The following is a 23,183-nucleotide window of genomic DNA, read 5'->3' on the forward strand; positions in this document are numbered from 1 at the left end:
GTTTCATTAATAACGAAAATTTTCATCTAAAACGAGATTGAACCTTCGCCTGTAGACACATCAGACTAACATCTTGACCACAACACTACGAGATCTTGTGCTGAACAGCTGTGGTTATTTAATTTACTTTATCCTTTTCACGAAGTTCACTAATGAAAAACGGTTACGGTCGGATTCGAACTATCGATTTACTACTCGGGAGACCATTGCCTTCGCCACTAGACTACGAGAGGTTGTGCTCAAGAGCTATGGTTATTTCATTTACTTTATTTTTTAAACGAAAGTCATAATAAAAAACGATTAGGATAGGATTCGAACAATCGATTTACTACTCGGGAAACCATTGTCTTCTCCACTAGTCTACGAGATGCTGTGCTTAAATGCTATGGCTATTTCATTTACTTTATTTTTTCAACGAAAGTCATAATAAAAAACGATTAGGGTAGGATTCGAACAATCGATTTACTACTCGGGAAAACGTTGTCTTCACCACTAGACTACGAGATGCTGTGCTGAACAGCTATGGTTATTTCATTTACTTCATCCTTTTTATGAAAGTCATAATCAAACTCGAAAGGCGAAGGCTCAATATATATGCCATTGCTCAATGTGGTGATTGTGGGATTATTATTCGTTTACTGCGACTGCGCGGGGTTTTTTTATATTGATTTTGACTTTTTATCGTTTTCTAATAGCGTTTAAGTATGTTTAACAACCGTAAAGTGTCCTTTTTCACTCACTGCATTTACTTTAAACTAAAACAGGCTGAATCAGTTTGGAAATGAAGTGAATAAAGAGCATTTAGAATTTTGTTGATTTCATGCCATAGTGCATATAGTGCAAGAATTACCACATGCATACATCACAACCGCAGATAATTAAAGATACGTGCATGTTCCCGCGAATTACATGTCTGCAAATTTCCAATTAACATAATAAAGAAAGTTTTTCAGTATCTCAGGGTCTCTCACGTTGCGAGACTATTGCCCTAACCACTAGATCATCAACATCTATGTTTTTCTATCTTACCTTAATCTTTTCATTTGGTTCATGATAAAAATATCTTCCCCATACAGCATTCGAACCATCATCGTGACAGTTGGGAGACCATTGTCGTCACCCTGAGACATTTTGCTCTGGGTATAATGGACAATGTTTTTTACAATGATCTGTCACTCTTGTTTTTGGTCCAGCAGCACTGAGCAGGATCGTGCCTTCTGGTTCGAGGACTGCGGGCCCCACTTTGGTTTGATAAGAAAATAAGAAATATTTTCCGGACTGAAGGACGCTTTCCGATCCCAGCATCTGCCGTTTTCAAACCTCTCAGTGAGTGCTGGAGCCCTTTATGTGTTTAACTCCCAAAAAACTGGGGGGGCCAAGGGTCGATGATTTGTTGGCCGGGGGGGGAGCAAAAATTTCTCAACACACTCAATGAACTTTCAAATATAGCAAGGACCTGACTAGCAAACTTGGTCTGCCGGAAAGAAAGGAGAAATTTTGTTGTTTTAGTTCTGCTTTATATTGAGTTAATCAATCATTTCATTTAATCATGTATTGCTTATTCGCTAATCATTTGTATACTAAATTGTTTAACATAAAATTTGCCGTTTTCAGGGAGAAATGAGAAGTTACTTTGCTTCCGGGCATGTTTCATTATTTTTAACAATGTTGAAGCCTACTGGACAACACTTCGTCGTCTTGGAGTCATACCGGCGTCTTCCACAACATTTGAATCCTACTTTGAGAATATGCAGTTTACCACAACAGCACAACTGCGTAGCTGGATTGTAGTCTTGCCCTTGACATGGAATGACTGTAGAAAATAGAATGATTGGGTTAAAGTAGAAATGACTTTTGAAAAGAGCTGTCCAGTAAAAAATATCGGAATAGTTTTGGGCCTATCTGGACAGTAAGGGCGCTTTTTCCTTTACTGAGCAACCAATTTCAAATTGACTGAATAGAGTATTTCGTAAGAATATAGCGGCGAAACTGCATTTTCCGAGCTAGATAGATGTAAATAGCGATATACTTATGGAGATCATACTGGCTGGTTTTTCCGTATGAAGGAAAGCGCCGAAAGATATGATCGTTACTGACCTCATCGTTACAATAAACTATGTTTAGTTCAACAAGTAACACTGGCCGATCAATAAGATATGATTTTTGCCACACTTTTAGAAAGAACAATTTAGAGTTGATAAAGCTATTCAGTGTAAATTTAAATTTGGTTTAGTTTAGGTTTCCTCCTGTAGTAGCACTGGACCAATAAGAGATGATCCTTACTGGACTTCTAGGAAGAACATTTTAGAATTTATAGAGCTATCCAGTATTAATAAAGTTAGTTTCGTTTAGGTTTCCTCCTGTAGTAACACTGGATCAATAAGAGATGATCCTTACTGGACCTCTAGGAAGAACAGTTTAGAACTGATAAAACTATCCAGTATTAATAAAGTTAGTTTAGTTTAGGTTTCCTCCTGTAGTAAAACTACAGACTAAGTTGTCGGACAGCATAAATTCGGATGCGAGGGGACAGATTTTCGTTAAAGGGCACCTCTGTAAAGCACATACTGGAACATTGTCTGTTAAACTTCGTTTCAGCGCGTTTTCACTTTACAAGAAGATTTCGGTGTTGTGGAACTGAGTTCGATGGTTAAGATTTAGAATGTGATCACTTAAAATGAAAACGCATGTCCCCCCCTTGCCCCTGCTCCTAAAAGGCAAGGGGTCAGCTGCCCCGGCAGCTCCCTGTTCCGGAATAAGTATTTATACCTTTTATCATAACAGAAGCTGAACATTGCAGGCTCACTCCGTTGCTCATGACGTACGAATACTTTATCAAGTGTCTCCCAATGCCGAGGCTCGCCCCAGGCGTCATGGCCGGCTCTACTTTGGTACGCACGATCCTCAACCCAGGACAGTTCGGTTTTGGCTCCTCCCAGTTAACGATTCGTGTTCTCTTTTCTGGATGCACGTATATATCAACATTGGTATTCTTACAGAAACACTCTGAAACAAAAAGAGACGGAATTTCAGTTTTGCTTAAATACGGTTTTACCCCTCGCGAGTTTCAAAAGGAACAGTTTAAATATGGTAAAAACGTTGAGATGATTAGGTTTTCCAGAAATGTACAGCATGCAAACCTAATGCAACTTTCAAAACCGAACATAGTTTGCACAAGTTTAAAATTCGAGAAAGTTCTATACGGTAATAATCTACTGAGGATCTAGTTTAGTAATCTATATAAACTAGAAAGACTTCTTCGAAACAACCTCGTTCCCACTGTCTTCTGTGTTCATGGCGCCGTTTGGCGCGGTACGGGTCATGGGAACGAGGTTGACTTAAAACCCCAAAATTTAAAAGCTTGTTTAAGTTAAAAAATTCGATAGTCAATTCCAGTTACCTCGCACATCAATGTTAATCCCGCAGGTGAGAATAAAACCAGCCACGGTGGAGTACACATAGTTCACGGTGTGAGTTCCGATGTTGAAAGTGGATCCAGAAGGTGTATTTGGATGGGTGGCCGTAAGAGTGTAGCCGCAGCTGGGGACTGGTGCTACCCAATGAACGGGGACTGATCCGCCTCTGGGAGCATAAGCGATGACGGGCGGAAGGGATTGGCATTTACAAGCTAAAATATAGATCATAGTATCGCTTTAGATAAAACGGGGCTCAAACGGAGACGGCTTTAACTGCCTTTACCATTTCTATGTATGTAATGATTACTTAGGAAAATATAGACATTGAACAGTGAAGATGGGTTTGCGCCTGGACATTATAAAAGTCAATATTTTCCGATCAGCCTTCCAAAAAGACCTCTTAACTGAAGTAAAGTAACTGAATCTTCTGTCGTTTTAACAACATTTTAACGAGTGCCTCTGCCAAAAACTGCTAAGCGGAACAACGTTTTAAATTCTGATGAAAAAACAACCAACCTATTTAGCTCGTCGAAAAGTGATCTCACCAACCGGAAAACACGAGATAAATTACCTAAATAACAACTACCATTTACTCACATTTCACAGAGATTTTGACAAAACATTTTAGAGCAAATCCTCCCTTGAACGTGTAGGTATAGACAATGTCGTGATTTCCAGCTGGGAAGTTATGCGGGGACACGATATTTGGACTGACAGTCGTGTTGACGAACTTTGGAATCCTGCCATTTTTGCACTTAAGGTTAGGCTGTACCCAACTAACTTCTCTCGTAGTTTTTGAGGGCTTGATATACAAGTCCACTGACTGGATGGTTGGGCAGACACAATCACCTGTGAAAGGTTTACTTCGGGAATATATTAGGGAATTTCATTGAATGAAATTAATAATTTGAAAAAATCATCGATTGACTTAAAGGCTGTTCACATGAGCCCGGTTAACCGAAATTCAACGAAGCGTGAGATGATTTTGAGGTATTAGAATGATCAGATAACATGATCCTGGCAGTCGTATAATCACCACAACAGTAGCAGGTGCTTGTTTGGTGTCACAAAGACTTATTTCAATACCTCAAAGTCCTCTCACGCTTCGTTGAATCTCGGGTAACCGGGCTCATGTGAACAGCCCCTTACAGATCACATTATCACAACACGATGCAGTTACAAAATCCAACCTCGTCTTCAGGGACGTCTGTGTTCGTGCAACATACCGCGCGCGATGAACACAAAAGACCCTGGGAACTAATTCACTTGGACTGGAAATAATAGACCTTTCACCCAGAACCACGTCGAACGCGAATGACCTGAAGTTACACGTCAGATTGACGTTTGACGTCACTACGAGAAAGATCTATTTGAATTACCTGGTTTAAAAGGTGTGCACGACACGTCAACCAACTGGTCCAGTATTTTATCGAGATCGATGAAATCAGTGTCGAACTTTGTCTTATTCGAGGTAACCAATTGCAATAATATATGAGAAAACTTCTTCCTTATCGCCGGTTGACCAACAGCGATACCAATAATTAAAATGCTTCTGTTTTTCATCGAGCTATAACATAATATGCCAACAATAGAGACAATAATAGGAAACTTTAGCAGAGACTACGAGTACAACATTCGTCATTTTCGCGCCAAACTCGGTGCTTTCGCTTACGTTATCTGTCGAAACTCGTATTCTTTGGGCTTTCGAGTACGTAATTTACTAACAAACTCGTACTCAAGAGCTGAACGACGCCCCTGAATTATCGTCGCAGTTGTGTTTTAGTTCACTAGAGCATGCTAGTTGGCTGTGTGTTCTTACAATATACGTCGTTTCTTCCTCCCCCCTTTCCCCTTGAATTATCGTTTCAGTTGCATTTAAGTTCACTAGAGCATGCTAGTTATTGTCTCTGTATATATTCCCCACAATATACGTCGTTTTTACCCCCTTCCCTCCCCCTTGAATTATCGTTTCAGTTGTAGTTTAGTTCACCATGGAGCATGCTAGTTGGCTGTGTATATATTTCCCCACAACATACGTCGTTTTTGCCCCCTTCTCTCCCCCTAGAATTATCGTTCCAGTTGCATTACGTTCACTAGAGCATGCTAGTTGGCTGGGTATTCCCCGTATTATACATTTCCCCCAACCTTGAGTGATGGAGTGCCATTTGAAGTTGTCTTCCTCTTTTCCTTCCACGAGGTTCACCATCTGTCAAAATCACCACGACATCTGGGACGTTTGGCCTTACATTCAGCGGACTGTGTAGTGGAAACACCTTGGTAAAAGAAGTCGACGTAAAGATAAAGATTTGAAATTACACCTCAGACCATCTCCTCCCCTCCCTCCCACCGAATGATCAAAAAGTGCGAAAAAAACTGGGACTAGTCGCCAAATAAAAATTCAGTTCTCTGTTAAACCATAGACAATCCAGAAGACATGAATGTCTTCTGGATTGTCTATGGTTAAACTGAGTGCACCTGAAGGTTTATAAGACATTGCATTCAAAATCTCCTATTATTTATATTATGTCGCCTCCGCTATTCCATGCAGTTTCCAGGTGATCGGAGATTAGTTCTCAAATAAAAATCCAATTCTTGGTTATTTAAAGCAACTTAATATCTCTTGAAACATACTAGATTTAGGTGTCCAATTTATGTCATAGCATTAGTTCTTACAGCTATACATATTCCAAAACTTTCGACTACAATCCTAGACATAATTGATGTGGACAGGACAATTTATTAGCAATATTTCAGGTAAATCCTGAAAATCTGAGGTTGTTATGCAGATCCCCCACTCCCTCACTTCCTCACTCCCCCCCCCCCGTCAATGTTGGTTCCTAATGTACATCTCTTAATTCTGCCAAGTTGAGCAACATCAACATCGTTTGGGGGGATAGGGGTGTGATGTATGACCATAAACGTTTATTTTGTGCAATTAAAGGCATTGTGAGGTGATCTGACCAAATCGTTTTTTCCCTGTTTGTACCTGCGTGTCAGCAATGTTTAATCCATCGCCTGTCAATGTTCTGTCGCCTGCAACGTCGTTCCATTTCAAATCATTTACGAGGATTTCATACTCTTTGACAGTTCTTGCCGCGAAATAAAACCTCATCTTCGTATTTTGCTGGTTGCTAAACGTAAGCAGCGCCAATCGTGTTCCGTCAGGAGAGACATTCAGCTTTAAGCTTCCTATCAATTATATCAAAAAGGGTTTCACGTCGTTTTCAAAATGGTGTTGGCCAACGGAGTTTGATGTGTCCACAACCAACAAAATGTCCTTCTTACAAACATCTGTCGTAAAAGAGGAAAAAAAATAAAGGTTGAACGTCAAAATAGGTTTTTGAAGATTTGATAAAGAAAGTGGAAAAATTGAATGTAGATTATTACCCGGGGTCACCGGTGTGGCAACCATACGACGCCAATCTTCGGAATCTGTCGTAAAAGGAGACACAACAGTCAATTTATACATCAAACGACGATGGGGTTGAAGAAACACCGAGAAAATTGGCAAAAATTAGCCGCAATTCTCAATAAAGCTTCAAACTTGGTGAGAAAGAAGATTTATAAATACTGTGACGAAATATGACTTGCACAAAAGATTTAAAGCTTGCAAACGGCAAAAACGAATCGTCTGAATCAATAACCTATTAACCTTGTGTGTGAAAAGATCGCAGAATACGTTGTCAGAACTTTTTAAAGTTATTCAATAGTTTTCTCTTTGATTGCGATACAGAATGCAGAATTGTGAAGCAGTGATCAGGGTTTTTAAGATTGTTTATTGTAATTAGAGAACAAATGTTTGCATTCAATTAACTATAATGACTAACGCATTTGATTTTAATTATTTTCGAGGTTCTGACATGGCCCTGGTCAATTTATTTAATTGGCAGGTGTTTGCTCTCACGGAAGAGAAAATTGAAATTATGAATTGAATGAAATGCCAAAAATCCAAACGAGTCTGGTTAGTTTATAGCACACTAAATCTAGCAAAGACGATGGTAGCTATTTTCAGAAATTGATTTTCAATTATACGATAATAAAATATAATAATATGGTAGTATACCAGCATGACAGTAAAGTTTACTGTAAGAATAATGGTGCTGTGTCCTCGAATACAAGACGTTTACTTTGATAAACATTGGCAAATATAGTTTTTCTGTGAAACGAATCTTCATCTTAATCTGATACTATTTCGACTTCTATAATCTGTAACATGCACAGCAAGGTTATATCCAGCTTTTAGAAAAACATTTGGATGCAGTGATTTCTCGTGCTGTGGTCTTTTATACTTGAAATGTCTACTGAACGAACATCAATCCCTATATTAGTTACGTTAACGCTTTGTATTAATTCCTACAAAAGCGATAGATATGTATAGAAAAACAAAACATTTTCTTCTTGCATGCATGATAAATCCTACAATTCACATTAGTTCAGTTTATCACAGGATAAGACGAAGTAACTTTAGGAAACAAAAATAAATTATACCTTCAAAATCTGCAACGACGAAGCCGAATGATTGAACGAGAAAGACGGCAAATATAAGTTCGGAACGCATATTCCTGAAGCCCTTCACAAATATTTTCTTTTGCAATTACAAGTCTGTAAATTTACGAGCCGAGTGTATTCAGAATAACGTTTCGTTTCAGAGTCTTCGATACAATGACGGTAAAACATAAAGAGCTCAACTGATATAGCTGTATAATGCACACAGTTTTGCAAGTTTTCCAATTAGGCGGAGAGGAGCGTGAGAAATTTAAATTGAATGCAAGTTACAGCAAACATTGCCATTGGTTTTGCATTATTGGTGTCCATGCATGCAACATTGAATTTGCCGCACGCACTTTGCTCGATTGTTGTGTAGTTGGCAACTAATTGTAGTTGGTAACTATTTGTTCACAATTAAACTGCACGATGTGTTTTCCCATCAATAAACGATGAATTTGAGTAGCTGAAGAGTCTGGTATTATTCCCGATACATAGCCGACTGTCGGTGTCGTAGGCAAGCTTCTACGCTTGTGCTCTTTGTTACAAAAAGAACACACGATCGAGTTCCCTTAGACTTAGTATATTCTCAGCATTACCAAAACGGGAGCTAGCATGCAAAAGTTTAATTATGGTTGTTTGACAGAAATGTTTACTGTTTCATTACACCGGTGTAAATACTGGCGGCCGGCAAGAGAAGTCAAGTTCAACTAATCTATTTATGGGATTAACTTTAGAAGAAGACAAGCATATATATATAATTTAGCGGACGAACCATTCCTCGAAGTTCGAAATTTTCATTCATTTCATATTTTATCGCTGGTCGCCGCGCTAGGAGTTAGTTTACTAGGACCTTACCTTCCACTTGAAGACACTGCTCAATCCTTCAGCTATCAATCGTGCCACAGCGAGAATTTTATCGGCCAAAACAATGACGTGAAGCAGTACACAAGTCAAGAACATGTGTTTATGCAACTCTGCGTTAGGAATTCTGTTGTATTTTCAACAATTTCACCCTCACAATAAGCGCAGTTTTGTATCACATTTACAAATACCGGTTAACCAAGTACCCTTCGGCATTTGGAAATAACCTATATCCGCTAAATTTCGTTGTACAACTGCGATTTCATCAGTTGCTTTTCAACTTTACTAAGATCTCACAACTTGATGAACCTCTCATGCTATTGCACGCACGATTTAGCATATTGAGCCACGAGATTATCAAGAAGCTTCATTTACAAATGTTCCTTTGTTTTCATTTCTGACTTTTGTTTTCTTCGTGCGCTAATGACAGTAGCTGGCGCCTCGGTTAATCTGCATTCACGCGCTCAGCAGTTATTAAAATAGAAGGATGGTTGTAGCGTAATAGCGTTGCACTCAGATCCTCAAATGTGGTACAATATGCGTTCTCGGGGAGGGGAACACTGTAGTTTCCAAAGCCTTTATTTTCAGTTAACCATAGCTATGTTCTGGATGAAAACTCACAGACTAAACAGACTTTATTAGCATTGCATTGGAAGGTTCTAGCTAGAGGTTTAACTACAGAAAGCAGATTTGAAGATGAAAAAATTAATCATAGGATTAGCATAAAAACTTTCCATACACGTGGGAAATGTTATAACCTTTACCCCGTACTTTGTTTTGCAGGCGCTGAACTAAAACCTCTTTGTAACCAGCGGACGTTCTCCACTTGTCCTCCTGCTACTTGATGTAGGAGCATACAATAGATAGAACTGAATATAGGAAAGCTAATCTCGTTGAACCTCTGGAAGGAGAGGCTTTAAAACAGAAAAATGGTTGAAAAAAGTTGACGAAAAAAATTTTCCAGTCAAATAACCGCATTATGAAGAAAAACTTTGACCATACCAAACTTTAATATTCGGGCCAAGCCGTACTGAACTATACATATGTTATACCACACAGCGAAGCTTGGAGACTTATAACATTTATGCAGCCTAAATATGGCTTTAAATATATAAACATCGATTTATTTCCCTTCTACATCACGGTGCATGGTCACTGGCTAAATGATGAGTTTTAGATTATATACAACTTGACAATCTCTCTGTACATGTTGTCATGGAAACGCTTTATGTGGAAGAGTAATGATGACATCATTCAATATATAATAATCATTCTTTGTCTACGGCGGTTGCATTTTCTTCACCATTCACATTCTCCTCAGAAGATAGCCTCACCTGTAGAAAATATAGGTGAAGTTAAAGGCGGTTTTCCACTAGGCGGAATTTTGCCCGCAGAGCGGAATTTTTCATTGTCTCCGCGCTTTCATGCAGAACTCATCTCACCACAGCCCTCCGGGTTGTAGTAGGTGGGAACCGACCTGTTCCTGCGGTTCTTCATTCTGCTGTTCGTCTTGCGATGGATTTTGATCAACAATGTCCTCAAGGACTTCCTCAGCTGGTACCTGATCGATTGGCTTCTCTATTTTGACTTCTGTGAAACGAGGAAAAGATTCATTTAAAGCTGAGGCCATGTTTAAACCCGTTTTCTACGAGGGGAATTCATTCGCGCGAACACATAAAAAGTAGGAAGCGTTTCTACTTATTCGCGGCTAATTTTTTTGCAAACCAATCACATCACGGATTTAATATAACGCTTCGCATCGCGCGAATAAATTCGCCTAGTGGAAAACGGGGTTTAGAAAGTAATCTATTTCATAACACGCATCACTCAAGCTCAGTTAAATTTAAGATTGGGAATAATTTTCGATAGGTGCGGCACTAGCCAAGCCGATGGAGCTTGGCTAGTGTGTGCTAGGCGGGTATGACCCACGCAAATTTTGGGGTGGGTGGGTGGGTCGTTTCTCCGTCAAGCACTCCGCGTATAAACTGAGCATGAATGGCGTAATCTGTGTTACACGCCCTTCTTTTATGTTCCGCATGTCTAACACACGTGGCTATTTCCTTCCAATCACAAGCAGGGCATTGTTATGGTAAATTTTAACTTTGCATATCATTATACGTGTTGTGAATAGTACAGAAAGGGAAATAGCCGATTTCAAATGAAATAATAAATCTTCACCTTTGTCATCTTCAACTTGTTTTGCTTTCTCGCTTTTTGCACCGCTTGCTTTAAAAACATTTTCATGTGATCTTTCCACTGAAAATTATGGAAAACCATTTTGTAAACGTAGAGTTTGCAAATTCCAACGCTGAACACGCGTATATTTAGGTTTATACTGTACTGCATGTGTATAAATGAATGTATAAAAATATGTGTTTGTTTATTTCTGTTATATAGTGTCGTATGTGAATACGTATTTGGACATAGAGAATTAACATTATATAATGCCGTGTGTTTCTGTAATGAAAATGATGGAAAACTATTTTGTGTTTAAACATGTATATACATATGTACATTTCTGTATATTCTGTATCTACAAGAATGAATGTATGGGAAAATACGAATTTGGACATAGAATTACCATTAGCATCGTGTGTTGCGTCCGTCGAGGTCTCAGGCAGTTGTTCGGATGTTTCTTCATACGTGTTGATGCTGTCGCTTTCCACGGGCTGTGATGTTTGAATTTTGTTGGATGAATTGTGAGTGTTCAAAGATTTTCCTTTGACTTCGACATTTTTAGTTTTGTTTTCCACGCTGGCTGCTTTCTCTTTTTGCTGAAGAAGTGAACGACGTGAAAATACATGACATCTCTTAGCTTTTTATATATGAATTTAAAAGGATTTTAGAGAACAAAAGATCGTTGAAATCCACAAATATAGACTTGTTTTAAAGTATACCTTTTCTTCCGCTTTTGAAGATGACAATAACTTCTTTTCGAGAGCGTTATCTCTTGGCTTTCCTTTTGCCCTGACGAACGAAAAACAAGCGATGCTAGCACATGCAGACAGAATAACATGTTTATGTTTAAGACAGACGAATGCCCGACTGTCTGTTGTTTATACTAACGAAACTAAACACTCGATTTCTTAAACAAAACTCTGCAGGTGAAAAGTATATACGAGGTCGCCATGACAATTATGCCGAGGCAGAAATTCTTGACTTTTCGTATAAATTTAGACAGAATTCTACTGAGAGATTTCAAGCATATATATTCCAGTACACGTACCTTCGAGGTGAGTTGTTGGGAGACGTTTTGTGCTTATCGTTGTAACCAGTTCTTTTGAACCTAAAACACATTTACAATTCATATACATACAACTTAATTCACTCAACATATTCGCCTTTGAAGCACAATGTGAACTTGTCTATATATATTTGTTATATATAAACGATTATATACAAACAATGAAAACCTTCTTCGTGTTCTTGCAAACATTTCAAATATCAAAGCTTCCGCGATGGTAAAATAAAATGCACACAGCACGAATTTGTATCAGAAAAAAATGCACGCAGACGTCTCTCTGCTCTGTCACAACACTATACTTGTCAAAGCTTGCCACTTTGAGAATGTAAACAATTATATTATACACAACACGTCTTGAGACTTGAGACGTGTCCGGCAAACAACCATCTGTTCATGCCAGTGAACTTAATTCACATATCAAAATTACTTTCATGATAGCTACTGCAAAAACTTACAACACATGCATGCATGATGCCCGCAATACACGCGAATATAAAAGGCTCATTTGTGCAGAAAAAATCTCAGCTAAAGTTGCAAATATTAATTGCGAAACTTTTGTAGAATGTGAAAAATATATAAGCACTTGAAAGTTGATGAATTTTGTATACGTCTTTATTTCGCGGCGATAAAAATACCCATGCATGCATGCACTTTCAGCTCAATTTTCGCGCGCTTATAATACAAAAGTATAGGCATAAAGTTTGCCAGCCTTGTAGCCCATTTCGAGTAGTTTCATTATAGAGAATAACAAAAGATATTTAATCGATTGAATTACTGGAGAATGGATTTCTATTTCGACAACGCTTTAAAGTGCTGATTGCATGGCTAAGACCACCTATAGCTGGCTCTGCATACATATGCAGTGAAAAATTAAAAAGATATTTGGAGCTAGTATACATACCTTTTTCCATGCCCCACAGCAACATATTTTTCTCCGTTGACGAGTTCGGACGTAGTGTTCACCTCTTTTCCAAGCATCGTGCAGAGGCTATATAAAAAATATTCAAATACATACACATACGAGTTCTGGTCAATCTCACTTTATAATATACCATGCAACAAACTGACATGCATGCATTGGGCTCAAAATCAAACGCCGGTGAACGGCAAATACAGGCCAGACTTGAATAAACTGAATTCAACAACATGTAATTCGGCCATATGCCTGTCATGAATGTCGAGCGAAGTAAGAAAAATTGTATTAAAGTAGGAAAGATATTATGGCCACGCGAGAAACATTGTTGTGTTTTCTATAGTTCTATCTATAGCTAGTATAGGTGCATGTTAAACGCCACTGAAAAACAAACCACAAGAGATTAATTTGTGGGGTTTTTCCGCTGTAAAATGCTCAGCTATATAATACCTATATATACTTACGCAAAAACAGCTCCACTTTCCAACTTAACTCGCTCCGTAACAAGCTCCAACACCTAAATGTAGAGCCAGAGATTCAACTATTCACCAAACATGCATACAGGTAGTATCATGTATTTCGCGTTAGAAACATGCTTTATATTTAGGATGTAGTATAGCTATATCAATATGTACGTTAATATTTTCTACGTTATATTCGACTGTATAAACACACATTAAAATCATATTGAAAGGCGGTACAAAATACTAAAATATTTAAGAAAATTCAGAATATAAACAAGACATCTTGAGTCAAGAATGTGATGAATAGATTTTCATAAAGTGCTCGTCTGTCATTGTGGGCAGATGTTTTTAAAAAAATACTTAAGTACGAGAAAAACATTTGCTAGAGTCAATGTCACGTAAGCGACTCGTAATTATTTTAAAAGCAGATTTTTGTTATTGGTGGACGCGTGGTTGATGATGACATTTAATTGTTATGATTATATGTATGCACTGAAGTCTCTATTTCAATATATGTCACTAGCTAACATGCGTCAGTAAATCGGCTCAACAAATCGCAAAATTTGATAAGTCATACGGTGGTAATTTAGCTGCTTGCAGAGTGTAGGAACAACGCAAACCTTGTCCATGTTTAACAGAGTCCTGCGATCCAAGAGGATTTTATGCGAGGGTTGTTTATCATCACCGTTCCGATATACGCTGAAGAAGATGAACACGATTTGAATTATTTTTTCGTACACTTGAGGAGTATTAGTTCAATCTCTCCTTTGTTTTTCAAATCAATTAAAAGTTACTGAAAAAATTGCTCTTCAATCTCAAACCTGGTATGCAAAACTTTTAATATGTCCTTTCGCTAAGCATGCATCTACAATTTTTTTTAGATCAGAATTTTTTTTTGGAGCAGTTAGTGCAGTGCTGTTATGTATATGTTTAGAGTGGTTCACTGGAAATTGATATAAGGGCAATAATGTACGTCAATATCAAGGCAAGCTGAAAAGTAATTAAAGCAGAATGATGCCAATTAAGTGAGAAGAAATTATTCAAAACAAGCAAGAATACAATATTACCACATACTAAGTTACTAGATAAAATGAGTGGATTTGAGATAACTACTATAGATTGAGACAACCCATAATTAAAAAAACTGAGGCGACATTACTTACTAAATGGTTTTCAGTCCAGACGATTCCCAAAGTGCAACTTTACGACATCTTGCAGACATCAAAATTCTACTGTGTTTCACAGGTTCAATCTGCAACAGGAAAGTGCATAGAGAAATTTGAATTGAAGCTGGGATATCTATTAGTTTGGCCTATGGACAAATATTAGCTACTGTAGAAGAGGCAAAATGTGTCCTATACATATATTATTTTGCTCAATTGTGGAATAGTACAATGAGTCATGATGATCAAGTGCATGGGATTAAAAATTGATGTTTATCAATGGTAGCTAATCAATGGAATTGGCATTAGCAGCAGCATAGAAGTATATCCTGCTTTACTCTATCACTTGTGTCCCTAAACATCTTTTATGGAACTATAGTCCAAAACTTTGTACCATTGTTCTGAGTCTATTATATATTATGGCATTGTTACAAGCAGACCCTTAATGAGAAAATGGCTCCAATTTTCTGTGTTTTCAAAAGATCTTGAGATTGTATATTATTGCGTCATTAGGTCTAATTGAATTTCTCTAATTACTTAAAGTGCCCTTGACACAAAATGCGATTTTTACACCACTGAAAGTACGCATGTGTCCGAGTATTATGGTGAAAGAATTTTTTAATTTCATAAAAAAGAATGGAATTGGTATAGGAGAGGAACAGATTATCCCATAGCTCAACTCTCAGTCATACACACCACCAAAAGAGGTATTAAATAAAAGACAGAAATTAGAGATAAATTATATTTATCATCAGAGGAACATGCATTTGAGATCATGCTAGAAAGATCAAATTGGTCAAAATAACCTTATTTACAAACATTAGTGATAACTCAAAAATGGAGATTGTTATCTAGAACCAATGAAATTTTATGAAGCACATTTGAATTTCAAATTTCTCAAAAATAGCCCCTTCTGAGCTGTCAGCTTCAATATTAAACCAGCTGTACAATAGCTAATAGATATACTAATTAAATAGTTAAAAATTAAACAATACAAATTTTGCGTGATATTTTTTGCTTTATCAAAAAGCAAGGGCATTTTCCTTCCTTTCGAGAGAAGCTAAACGGAGTTAAGTTACGGATTTTCAACGGAACTTCAGAAACGGGGATATTGAAAGAAACGCAAAATGATTAAAAATAATATTTAATTTCAGATTAGTGCGCGGTAACATAATGCGAAATAATTTAACTTGTATGCATCGTTGATGAGAAATGTAAACAAACTTTGAAAAGATTTATTGGCTGTCGAAATATTTTACACAAACCTTGATCTCGCGATGTTGAACGACGGGTCTTCGTATACGAATATTCCCGTATCTATAAAACAAAAGATAGGCGCTAAAATATTATAAAGCAATTACGCGCAAAAGAAACGCTTTCAATATCAGTAATTGCAAGCAATATTGTCGCTTAATCGCTGTGCTGAACTCCAAAGTATTACTAATTTGACATGCTTGTTTTTTAAATCTAGTCTATTACATGAGAGGGAACTCTAATTTGTGAATTTCTGTACAAAATATGAACAACGTCTTCTAGATTAACCACAGCAGATATCCGTATCTGAAACAACGATCATAGGTGAATATAACATTTGAAAATCAGAGCGCACTCACTCTAAATTTTTGAACGCCTCTCGACCGACTGCTACGTAAGTCTCCCCAGAAATTAGCTTCGTCAGGTCTTCAATCTTGTGTCCTTTCCTCGGCGTACACACTTTCCTTGCGGCATTTCCCATCCGTGTGGCTTGAGTGACACGATCAAGAAAAGCATCCATGCTTCGGATATCTCTTGGATTCACAACAACATTAACCGGTGGGAAAAAGCCGTCTCCATTTCGGCACATTTTTACACTTTTCGTGGTCATGTTTGGACCGCAGAACGGCCGTGGGATACCTGCAAACTACCTACAGATCTCAGGTTTGAAGATCGCGCTTGTTTAAGTACAAAAACGTCGCATTTTTCTACGAAAACTTTAGTTTAATCTCTCCATCGTCCTTGTTTTGAAGTCGGACGATGGTAGTCGCAAAGACTCTTGGATGCGTCGCAATGTTTGGTCGCCATGGAAACGCGCGCATCAAATGCTCATTTGTTTACTTAAGGTGACACATGGTACACGCTATAAATATAGATAAATATCATCTCTGCAAATAGACTATTTTAAGCCTAGTATTTTTTAAACTCGCTGTATTTATACTTAAAGGCAGCTGCGCGCTTTTCTGAACCGCCTTTCCTGAAGGTTTCGTTCATACATTCTGTAAATAACACGAAACGTAGACATTTTAAATAGCCAGAAATTAATTTAATTTCCCTTCTTCATGTTTGCCGCATTACATATAAAACATTTTGCACATATTAAAAATAGAGAAATTACAATTTCGAAATGTTTCATTAAAAATCATTCGGCTTATTTCATTTGCAAAAATTCATTTCGTTTTAAAAACGATTGGGAGGGATACTTCTAGACTTTCTTCTTGGGCACAATCGCTCCCCCACTTCAGGTAAAAATATCTTGTTTTTCAAACGGTAGGACTTAGATTTATATCGTTTACAAAACATTTAGAGTCCTCCGTCACCCCGTAAATAACTTTTAGTTTTTCGATCAATTCTTGTTTTTCTTTACGCGGTAAAAAACACGACTTTGCAGCATTAAATGTCTACAAAAGATGAAAAACATAGACTGCAGGTTCCTGATTGAAGGATGTGGTGTTGTTTTTCGGCGTGTTTTGAGAGCGATTTTAAACTGATAGGGTTAGACTGATAGTATGTACTCACTGCTTTTGTCAATAACGCGGCGCTGAATCCCATTTTGTTGAAAGCGACATCGAATTCATGCGTCATATCGGTCCGACAAACCAGCATGTCGTCTGTGTTTAATGAAAAATTTACGCCATCTTCTGCGAATCTATACAAGGCAGGTATTGTAGGTGTCCATCAGTGTTTTACCTATTCAGTGTTTCTCTTTCATGCAACCTCCCCCATTATCACTTTGATCATTACCGTCACTGCTAGTCTGACTAAGTGATGACTGTTGCTACTAATACAAGCCTGACTATTCTGGTACTTCCAGCTAAGTTTCAATGTTTTATTCAGTGTTTCTCTTTCAACCTTCCTCAATGTCAGTTGATGACTGCAGTACTGCTAGTCTGACTGAGTGTTGACTGTTGCTAATAATAAGAGCCGTTTTCAAATACGGCTTTTTAAATATTCCTATTTCCTACATCTGCTAGTTTTGCTTTTATATTTGACTCTTACTTTATAGCTGGATGTTCTTCTATTGGCTCAGGGACTGCTGCGGTTAAAATACTCGATGTAGGACACAACTATAAAAAACCAAACGTTTATTCTTGTCAATTTTAAGCAAACAATCAGCAGTTCATCAGAGTTTTAAATATCACAAGGCCCGTTTACATTGCTGCGATTTTCTTCTCTTGACAGATGCAAATGAGCGATTATGGTTGTTCATACGAAAGCACACAGCTAATACATCAAAGCTTTATAATAATAATTCGCTTGTTTGTATCTTTCAAAAGGACGAAAATTGCACGGAAATTGCAGTTCAAAAAATTGTGAACTAGCTAGCCTACATATACGATCACGTATTATACCTCCAAATGAATTTGTCTGTCAATCACTAGTTGATACAATTCAGGGTTTTCTAAAACATGGTAACCATGGCCAATTCGATCCGCATGTAACAGAAAGATTGCCTACAGACAAGACCATTGATTACTGTAACTTCTGTAACCATGTAGTTACGGTACAGAATGATGATATATATAATTCAAGTCCAACTGGAACTTACCTCGTGTACGCTAGCCGCCGGACCAGCCTCGCCTGCGTGAACAGTTCTCGGAATGCCAAGCTCTTGAGCTCTCTGCAAATCAATAGACATTCCCTCATTTCAATAGATCATCTTGAAGTGGAAATCTTCAAGTGAATATATATAAACTTTAAAAATTTCTACTGCGATCACTGGTTTCTTTAAGAGTTTAAAACTCTGTCTTACTTGTCAAACTAGAATATCATTTGAGAATCGGTTTCACATTTGATATTTATCTCACATCTCACCTGAAAAGCCATGATGTGTTGCTTTATGGCTGGGATTTCACCCAAACTCTCGTCCCCAGCAATGTCCAACCCAACTACATTACGATTCCTGAATTCTTCACAAAGACCAACTACCTCTAGAGACCAGTCTTTTTGAGAGAAAAGGGAAAAACTTTATTGATTCCCTAAATGATGGTTGGTTGATATAGATTTTTGCTATTGTTAAACTTTAATCAAAAAATGATCAATTGATTGATTGAACCATGATGGTGGGGTCCGTGGAGCTTCTCTTATTGATTATGAATTATCTATTATCTAATTTTCAACTGAACAATTGATTGATTAGTGCATTATAAACATCACTTTACCCGGTTTATGTCTCATACAGCAAAGAATACTTTTTACTTTAACATCAAAATCTTTTGACCCCCGTTCTAAGCCAATGCAAACGGATTCAACAACTTTTCTTGGAGAACAATGCTGTTCATTGCTGCCATTACATGAAATCCCATCCACTTCACAATTAGCAAGAAGATGGGGTGAGTAACGTGTTTCACAATAAAGAACGCCATTCTTCGCTTTATCCTCGCAAAATTCATAAGCTATTCTTTCCAGGGCTTCAGGATCACCTCTTAACACATAGATAAAAGAAACAATAAAGATAGCAAAATTAATAACTAGGTTTTTTTCCAACAGATCCATGTATTAAATTTAATTACTATAAGAACAACATTAGTTATTACTTACTGTAAAACTGGCATAAAAGTACTAAAACAATGTAAAAAAGATTTCAAAGATTCTGGTTTTTTTAAGCTGACATAATCTTCCAGGCCCTTGACATCATATGCAGGTAAATAAACATTCTTCTTTCTAAATTGGAAACCAAAATCCTTGCTTAATGTAGTGAGCAAAGGGGTTACTTTATATGGAAACGAAACCAGAGCTAGGTTATCGTGGTAAACTATTCAGTTCTAAAGTGCTCCAGTAAGGATGATCCAGTGTTACAACCGGTGGAAACCTAAACTAAACTAACTTCATTCATACTAGAATTAGCTTTGTGAGTTCTAAGCTGTTATTCCTAGAGTCCAGTAAGTATCATCTCTTGGGAAACCGAAACTAAACCAACTTTTTTAATACTGGATAGTTCTATCAGTTCTAAACTGTTCTTTCTATCTAAAAGGTCCAGTAAGGATCATCTTTTATTGATCCAGTGTTACTGCAAAAACCTAAACAAAACTAACTTTATCATACACCCAACTAGATAACTCTAGCAGTCCTAAACTGATCTTCCAGGACGTCCAGACTGGTCAAGTATTAAAGGATCAACTTCATGAAAGTGAAAGGGCCCTCAAGGGCAGCACGTTTAACAACAGAAATAAATCCTACTTTGCTAATTCTATGATCGTTTCTATCCGAGGCGATCCATCCAAATGGACATGCAATTCAACCTATAAAAACATCAATAAACACACAGGTTTTAATAAGGATTTGATAAAACGTCGATCGTCATCTAAAATAGTCTTAATAGATTACTTAAACACCATATACCGGCATCCTGACGGTACAAGGCAAACGATAATTTTCTGATTACTTAGGCATACGATCGCGTGGATATTGCAAAGTACATACCTTAGACTTGGGTACATTCATAGCAATATTAAAAGATAAAAAGATTGAAAAAGCTTTCTCACTGCTATTTTGCTTTTTAATACCTTGACGTTCGAATCAAAACAAAAGCGCAAGGTTCAAATTTCTGAATATGCGATACTTATTGTGGATACTTCAAATAAAACCAACAAGCTGTAACAGAATGTCGCAAAGTTGATAAAAATTCTTTGCTTTAGAGAAGGTGCCACCAGTGTGACCACAGGGAGTCAAATGTTGAACCATGCTATTACTTATAGATATACCGCCGAACGCAACGAATTGGCATGTCAAGATTGTTAACTGAATTGGAATGATATGTTCTCTTAGAAATTAGCGGGTCTGCCAATTTCATCCCGATTTGGAAGTTGAAACACCTGCCATTAACTTATTAACAGTCAGAGAAGCACCCCGCGCATATATTGATTGGGAACTATACCGAATACGCTTATTTGAGCGCGGACGGACGAACGATGTTGATCGACATTTTTCAATCAAAAGCGAACAGAATGCTTACATTAATGGCTACGGCTAGTATACTACTCGTAGTTGTTCCAAGAATCGAGGCAGACACCTGCTCTGAAAAACGTTTTAAACGGGTAAAAAACGGTACGTTAAATGATAAAATTTATTTGGTCGCTTTAACTAGAAACTTGGGGAACACGAATTACAGCAGCGCATCGCAATCGCGATAAAAACTGTTTAGACACATGTTTTGGAGCAGATCTTCAATTGTTTGGTTTTTTAAGTACAGTATATTTGTTCAAGACTTTAAGCTCCTGTGAAACAACACACTCGGGTGAAAGTTGAAACGACCGCATGAATGGGATGTGTAGAGTTTAATTTTGTGCACGATTTTCCTCAGATAATGAAGTATATTATAACCGACGAGGTTTTGAGACTGGGAAGCTCTCTTGGTTTTCACGTCACATATGCATAGTCTGCATACAGTTGCTCAAAGTAGCTCAAAAGCGCTTTAAAATTTTCGCACTTTCATGAACATTTTTACGGCGAAGAATGAAGGAGATTTCGATACTTCTAATGTGTGCTGCATGTATGGAAATTCCGCTCTCTGCATGTCCTTCAAGGAATTTTTTTAGTACCCTAATTCGAGTTTAGAAATTGTTCGCGCGAACTAAATGCTGAAACGGTTAACTTCAGTTGATTTTGCGACTAATAATGTTGTTTACAACGCTAAAAAGTTCGCACAACATCTCATTAGGTGCAATTTCCCCTGTGTTGCTCATTAAATACATCACATGCACGCGATTGCCCCACGTGCGCTGCCGTGTGAACGCAGTTTGCAGAGCGGTGCCCAGTTAAGTAATTGGAAGTGAAAGAAATGTTTTTTTGGGGGGGAGTAAGACTGTAAGGCTATAAAATCACGTCTACATCAAAAGTAGTGAAGAAGTAACTTCAAGAAGGCGTAATGATCAGGCGAAACACGAATCGGATTCTCAGAAATCCAGTGCATATAATTTATAGTATTCTACAATAAGCTGTCGTGGTTTGGGTCAAAACTGCTTGAGAAAGTGTTCTCAAACGTGGTGGTCCAGTATATAGGTGGTCACATGTGTTCTATATGAACCTGTCATGATTCATTGGTTGATATCTGAAAAAAATATCTTAAGATAGACAGTCCAGTGGTAAAGTATATATATAGTATTCTACAATAAGATACCTAAAGATTTCGCGTTGCAAAGTCACGTTGCAATCAAAGACCTTGCATGCATAAAAAAAGAGATTAATGTAGAAGATTATAGTGAATGACAGCAAGATACCTACTTAAAATACAACAACGTGTGGCAATTGAAATGACTGCGATGAATAAAAAAGGATAAACAGATTAATAATTGAATCAAAAAGCAAAAGAAAAACAAGCAGCTAATTTTAGCAATATACGACATTTAATTTAAGCTAATCTTTGTAAGGTCATAATTTATTAATAAGCGGCTTTCTGTATCAGCTGTGCACATGCACTAAAGCAAACTCGTCAGTTATGAACTCTTTCTTTTACTGGTCCATGGTAAACTAATATAAATTACTTTATTTACACTGGATAGCTTTATCAGTTCTAAACTGTTCTTCCTAGAGGTCCAGTAAGGATAATCTCTTATTGATCAAGCTTTACTAAAGGAGGAAACATAGACCACAGTTAAACAAACTAAACTAACTTGATTTATACTGCATGGATAGCTCTATCAGTTCTAAACTTTTCTTCCTAGAGGTCCAGTAAGAATCATCTCTCCTAAACTAAACTGACTTTATTTATACTGGATAGCTCTATCAATCTCAAACTGGTCTGTGATTGCTCTACAGGACCATCGTTGCATTGGAATGAAATCATATCAAACCATAGTGTGAGTGTAATGACTGAATGCTTTGACCTTTGTTCCAAAGAAGCGAGCTGCGTTAGTTTCAATCATAAAACAAGAGAAAATAGTGAGGAAAACTGCCAACTCAGCAATAAAACGATAAATCTGCTGAATGGCTGGGGACATTGGACATCCTATCAAAATATCAAGGTAGATACACATCACTAAACCGAAGAATTTAGAATCGAAATCACTCTGAACCCAAACGTCTTCTACGTTAAGACCATTCATTGTTTCTTCTGATATGCATTTTTTAATAAACGAATGTTTTGGCCTTATTTGCTTTTAAAGTTTGCGGGTATTAAGGCATATTCAACGATGTAGAATCATCTTTTTGAGTCTATAATTTCCACTCATTGATCTTGGCAATGTGATTTGTCTGTACCGATACTCTGATAGCGGAGAGGTTTAATAAAAAGAAACATGCGCTAACTTGATTCTATTACAATCTTTTCAGGTAACTGGCGCCGAAGTTGGAAATATAGTTGGTAAGTGCTTTTATAAAATAACATGTATATAACGCGTGTTCTGATTGGTTGAAGCCCGTGTTTGGATCAGGCCATCCAAA

The 23,183-nt window shown here is 37.4% G+C and overlaps 3 protein-coding genes across 3 annotated transcripts; all 3 read right to left on the reverse strand.

Annotated features, from left to right (window-relative positions):
* Window positions 1–1,514: 1,514 nt before the first annotated feature.
* Window positions 1,515–8,061, reverse strand: LOC114526951. Its single transcript, XM_028548496.1, has 9 exons — window positions 7,905–8,061; window positions 6,804–6,848; window positions 6,403–6,707; window positions 5,562–5,689; window positions 4,796–4,983; window positions 4,014–4,265; window positions 3,401–3,628; window positions 2,770–3,006; window positions 1,515–1,813 (listed from the first exon to the last, which is right to left on the reverse strand). Exons 3-9 carry the CDS (start codon window positions 6,526–6,528, stop codon window positions 1,629–1,631), a joined length of 1,344 nt encoding a protein of 447 aa, XP_028404297.1. The 5' UTR covers window positions 6,529–6,707; window positions 6,804–6,848; window positions 7,905–8,061; the 3' UTR covers window positions 1,515–1,628.
* Window positions 8,062–9,765: 1,704 nt separating this feature from the next.
* Window positions 9,766–16,569, reverse strand: LOC114526948 (doublecortin domain-containing protein 2-like). Its single transcript, XM_028548494.1, has 12 exons — window positions 16,163–16,569; window positions 15,815–15,866; window positions 14,550–14,638; window positions 14,007–14,085; window positions 13,387–13,439; window positions 12,911–12,997; window positions 11,992–12,051; window positions 11,663–11,732; window positions 11,347–11,539; window positions 10,944–11,021; window positions 10,243–10,355; window positions 9,766–10,099 (listed from the first exon to the last, which is right to left on the reverse strand). Exons 1-12 carry the CDS (start codon window positions 16,411–16,413, stop codon window positions 10,034–10,036), a joined length of 1,191 nt encoding a protein of 396 aa, XP_028404295.1. The 5' UTR covers window positions 16,414–16,569; the 3' UTR covers window positions 9,766–10,033.
* A 114-nt stretch (window positions 16,570–16,683) lies between these two features.
* LOC114526950 (adenosine deaminase-like) lies at window positions 16,684–20,309 on the reverse strand. The gene is made up of 10 exons (XM_028548495.1): window positions 20,226–20,309; window positions 19,983–20,044; window positions 19,344–19,466; window positions 18,965–19,227; window positions 18,618–18,745; window positions 18,352–18,423; window positions 18,155–18,256; window positions 17,802–17,869; window positions 17,322–17,451; window positions 16,684–17,203 (listed from the first exon to the last, which is right to left on the reverse strand). The coding sequence occupies exons 1-10, from the start codon at window positions 20,244–20,246 to the stop codon at window positions 17,066–17,068; spliced, it is 1,107 nt and encodes a 368-aa protein (XP_028404296.1). The 5' UTR covers window positions 20,247–20,309; the 3' UTR covers window positions 16,684–17,065.
* Window positions 20,310–23,183: the final 2,874 nt, after the last annotated feature.

This window comes from Dendronephthya gigantea, unplaced genomic scaffold, assembly GCF_004324835.1.
Source record: "Dendronephthya gigantea isolate DGI-Jeju-01 unplaced genomic scaffold, DenGig_1.0 000042F, whole genome shotgun sequence".
Lineage (NCBI taxonomy): Eukaryota > Metazoa > Cnidaria > Anthozoa > Malacalcyonacea > Nephtheidae > Dendronephthya > Dendronephthya gigantea.

Excerpts from the sequence above, each read along its gene's own strand:
- LOC114526951 (XM_028548496.1), bottom strand. The coding sequence starts at position 6,528 with ATGAGGTTTTATTTCGCGGCAAGAACTGTCAAAGAGTATGAAATCCTC. Across the intron at positions 4,266-4,795 it reads GTGCACACCTTTTAAACCAG|GTGATTGTGTCTGCCCAACC; the intron begins GTAATTCAAATA and ends AACCTTTCACAG. Across the intron at positions 3,629-4,013 it reads TGTCAAAATCTCTGTGAAAT|CTTGTAAATGCCAATCCCTT; the intron begins GTGAGTAAATGG and ends TCTATATTTTAG.
- LOC114526948 (XM_028548494.1), bottom strand. The coding sequence starts at position 16,413 with ATGACCACGAAAAGTGTAAAAATGTGCCGAAATGGAGACGGCTTTTTC. Across the intron at positions 15,867-16,162 it reads GAGGCGTTCAAAAATTTAGA|ATACGGGAATATTCGTATAC; the intron begins GTGAGTGCGCTC and ends TTTGTTTTATAG. Across the intron at positions 10,356-10,943 it reads ACAAGTTGAAGATGACAAAG|AAGTCAAAATAGAGAAGCCA; the intron begins GTGAAGATTTAT and ends CTCGTTTCACAG.
- LOC114526950 (XM_028548495.1), bottom strand. The coding sequence starts at position 20,246 with ATGAATGTACCCAAGTCTAAG. Across the intron at positions 19,467-19,982 it reads ACGATCATAGAATTAGCAAA|AAAGAAGAATGTTTATTTAC; the intron begins GTAGGATTTATT and ends TTTCCAATTTAG. Across the intron at positions 18,746-18,964 it reads CTGTATGAGACATAAACCGG|ACTGGTCTCTAGAGGTAGTT; the intron begins GTAAAGTGATGT and ends TCTCTCAAAAAG.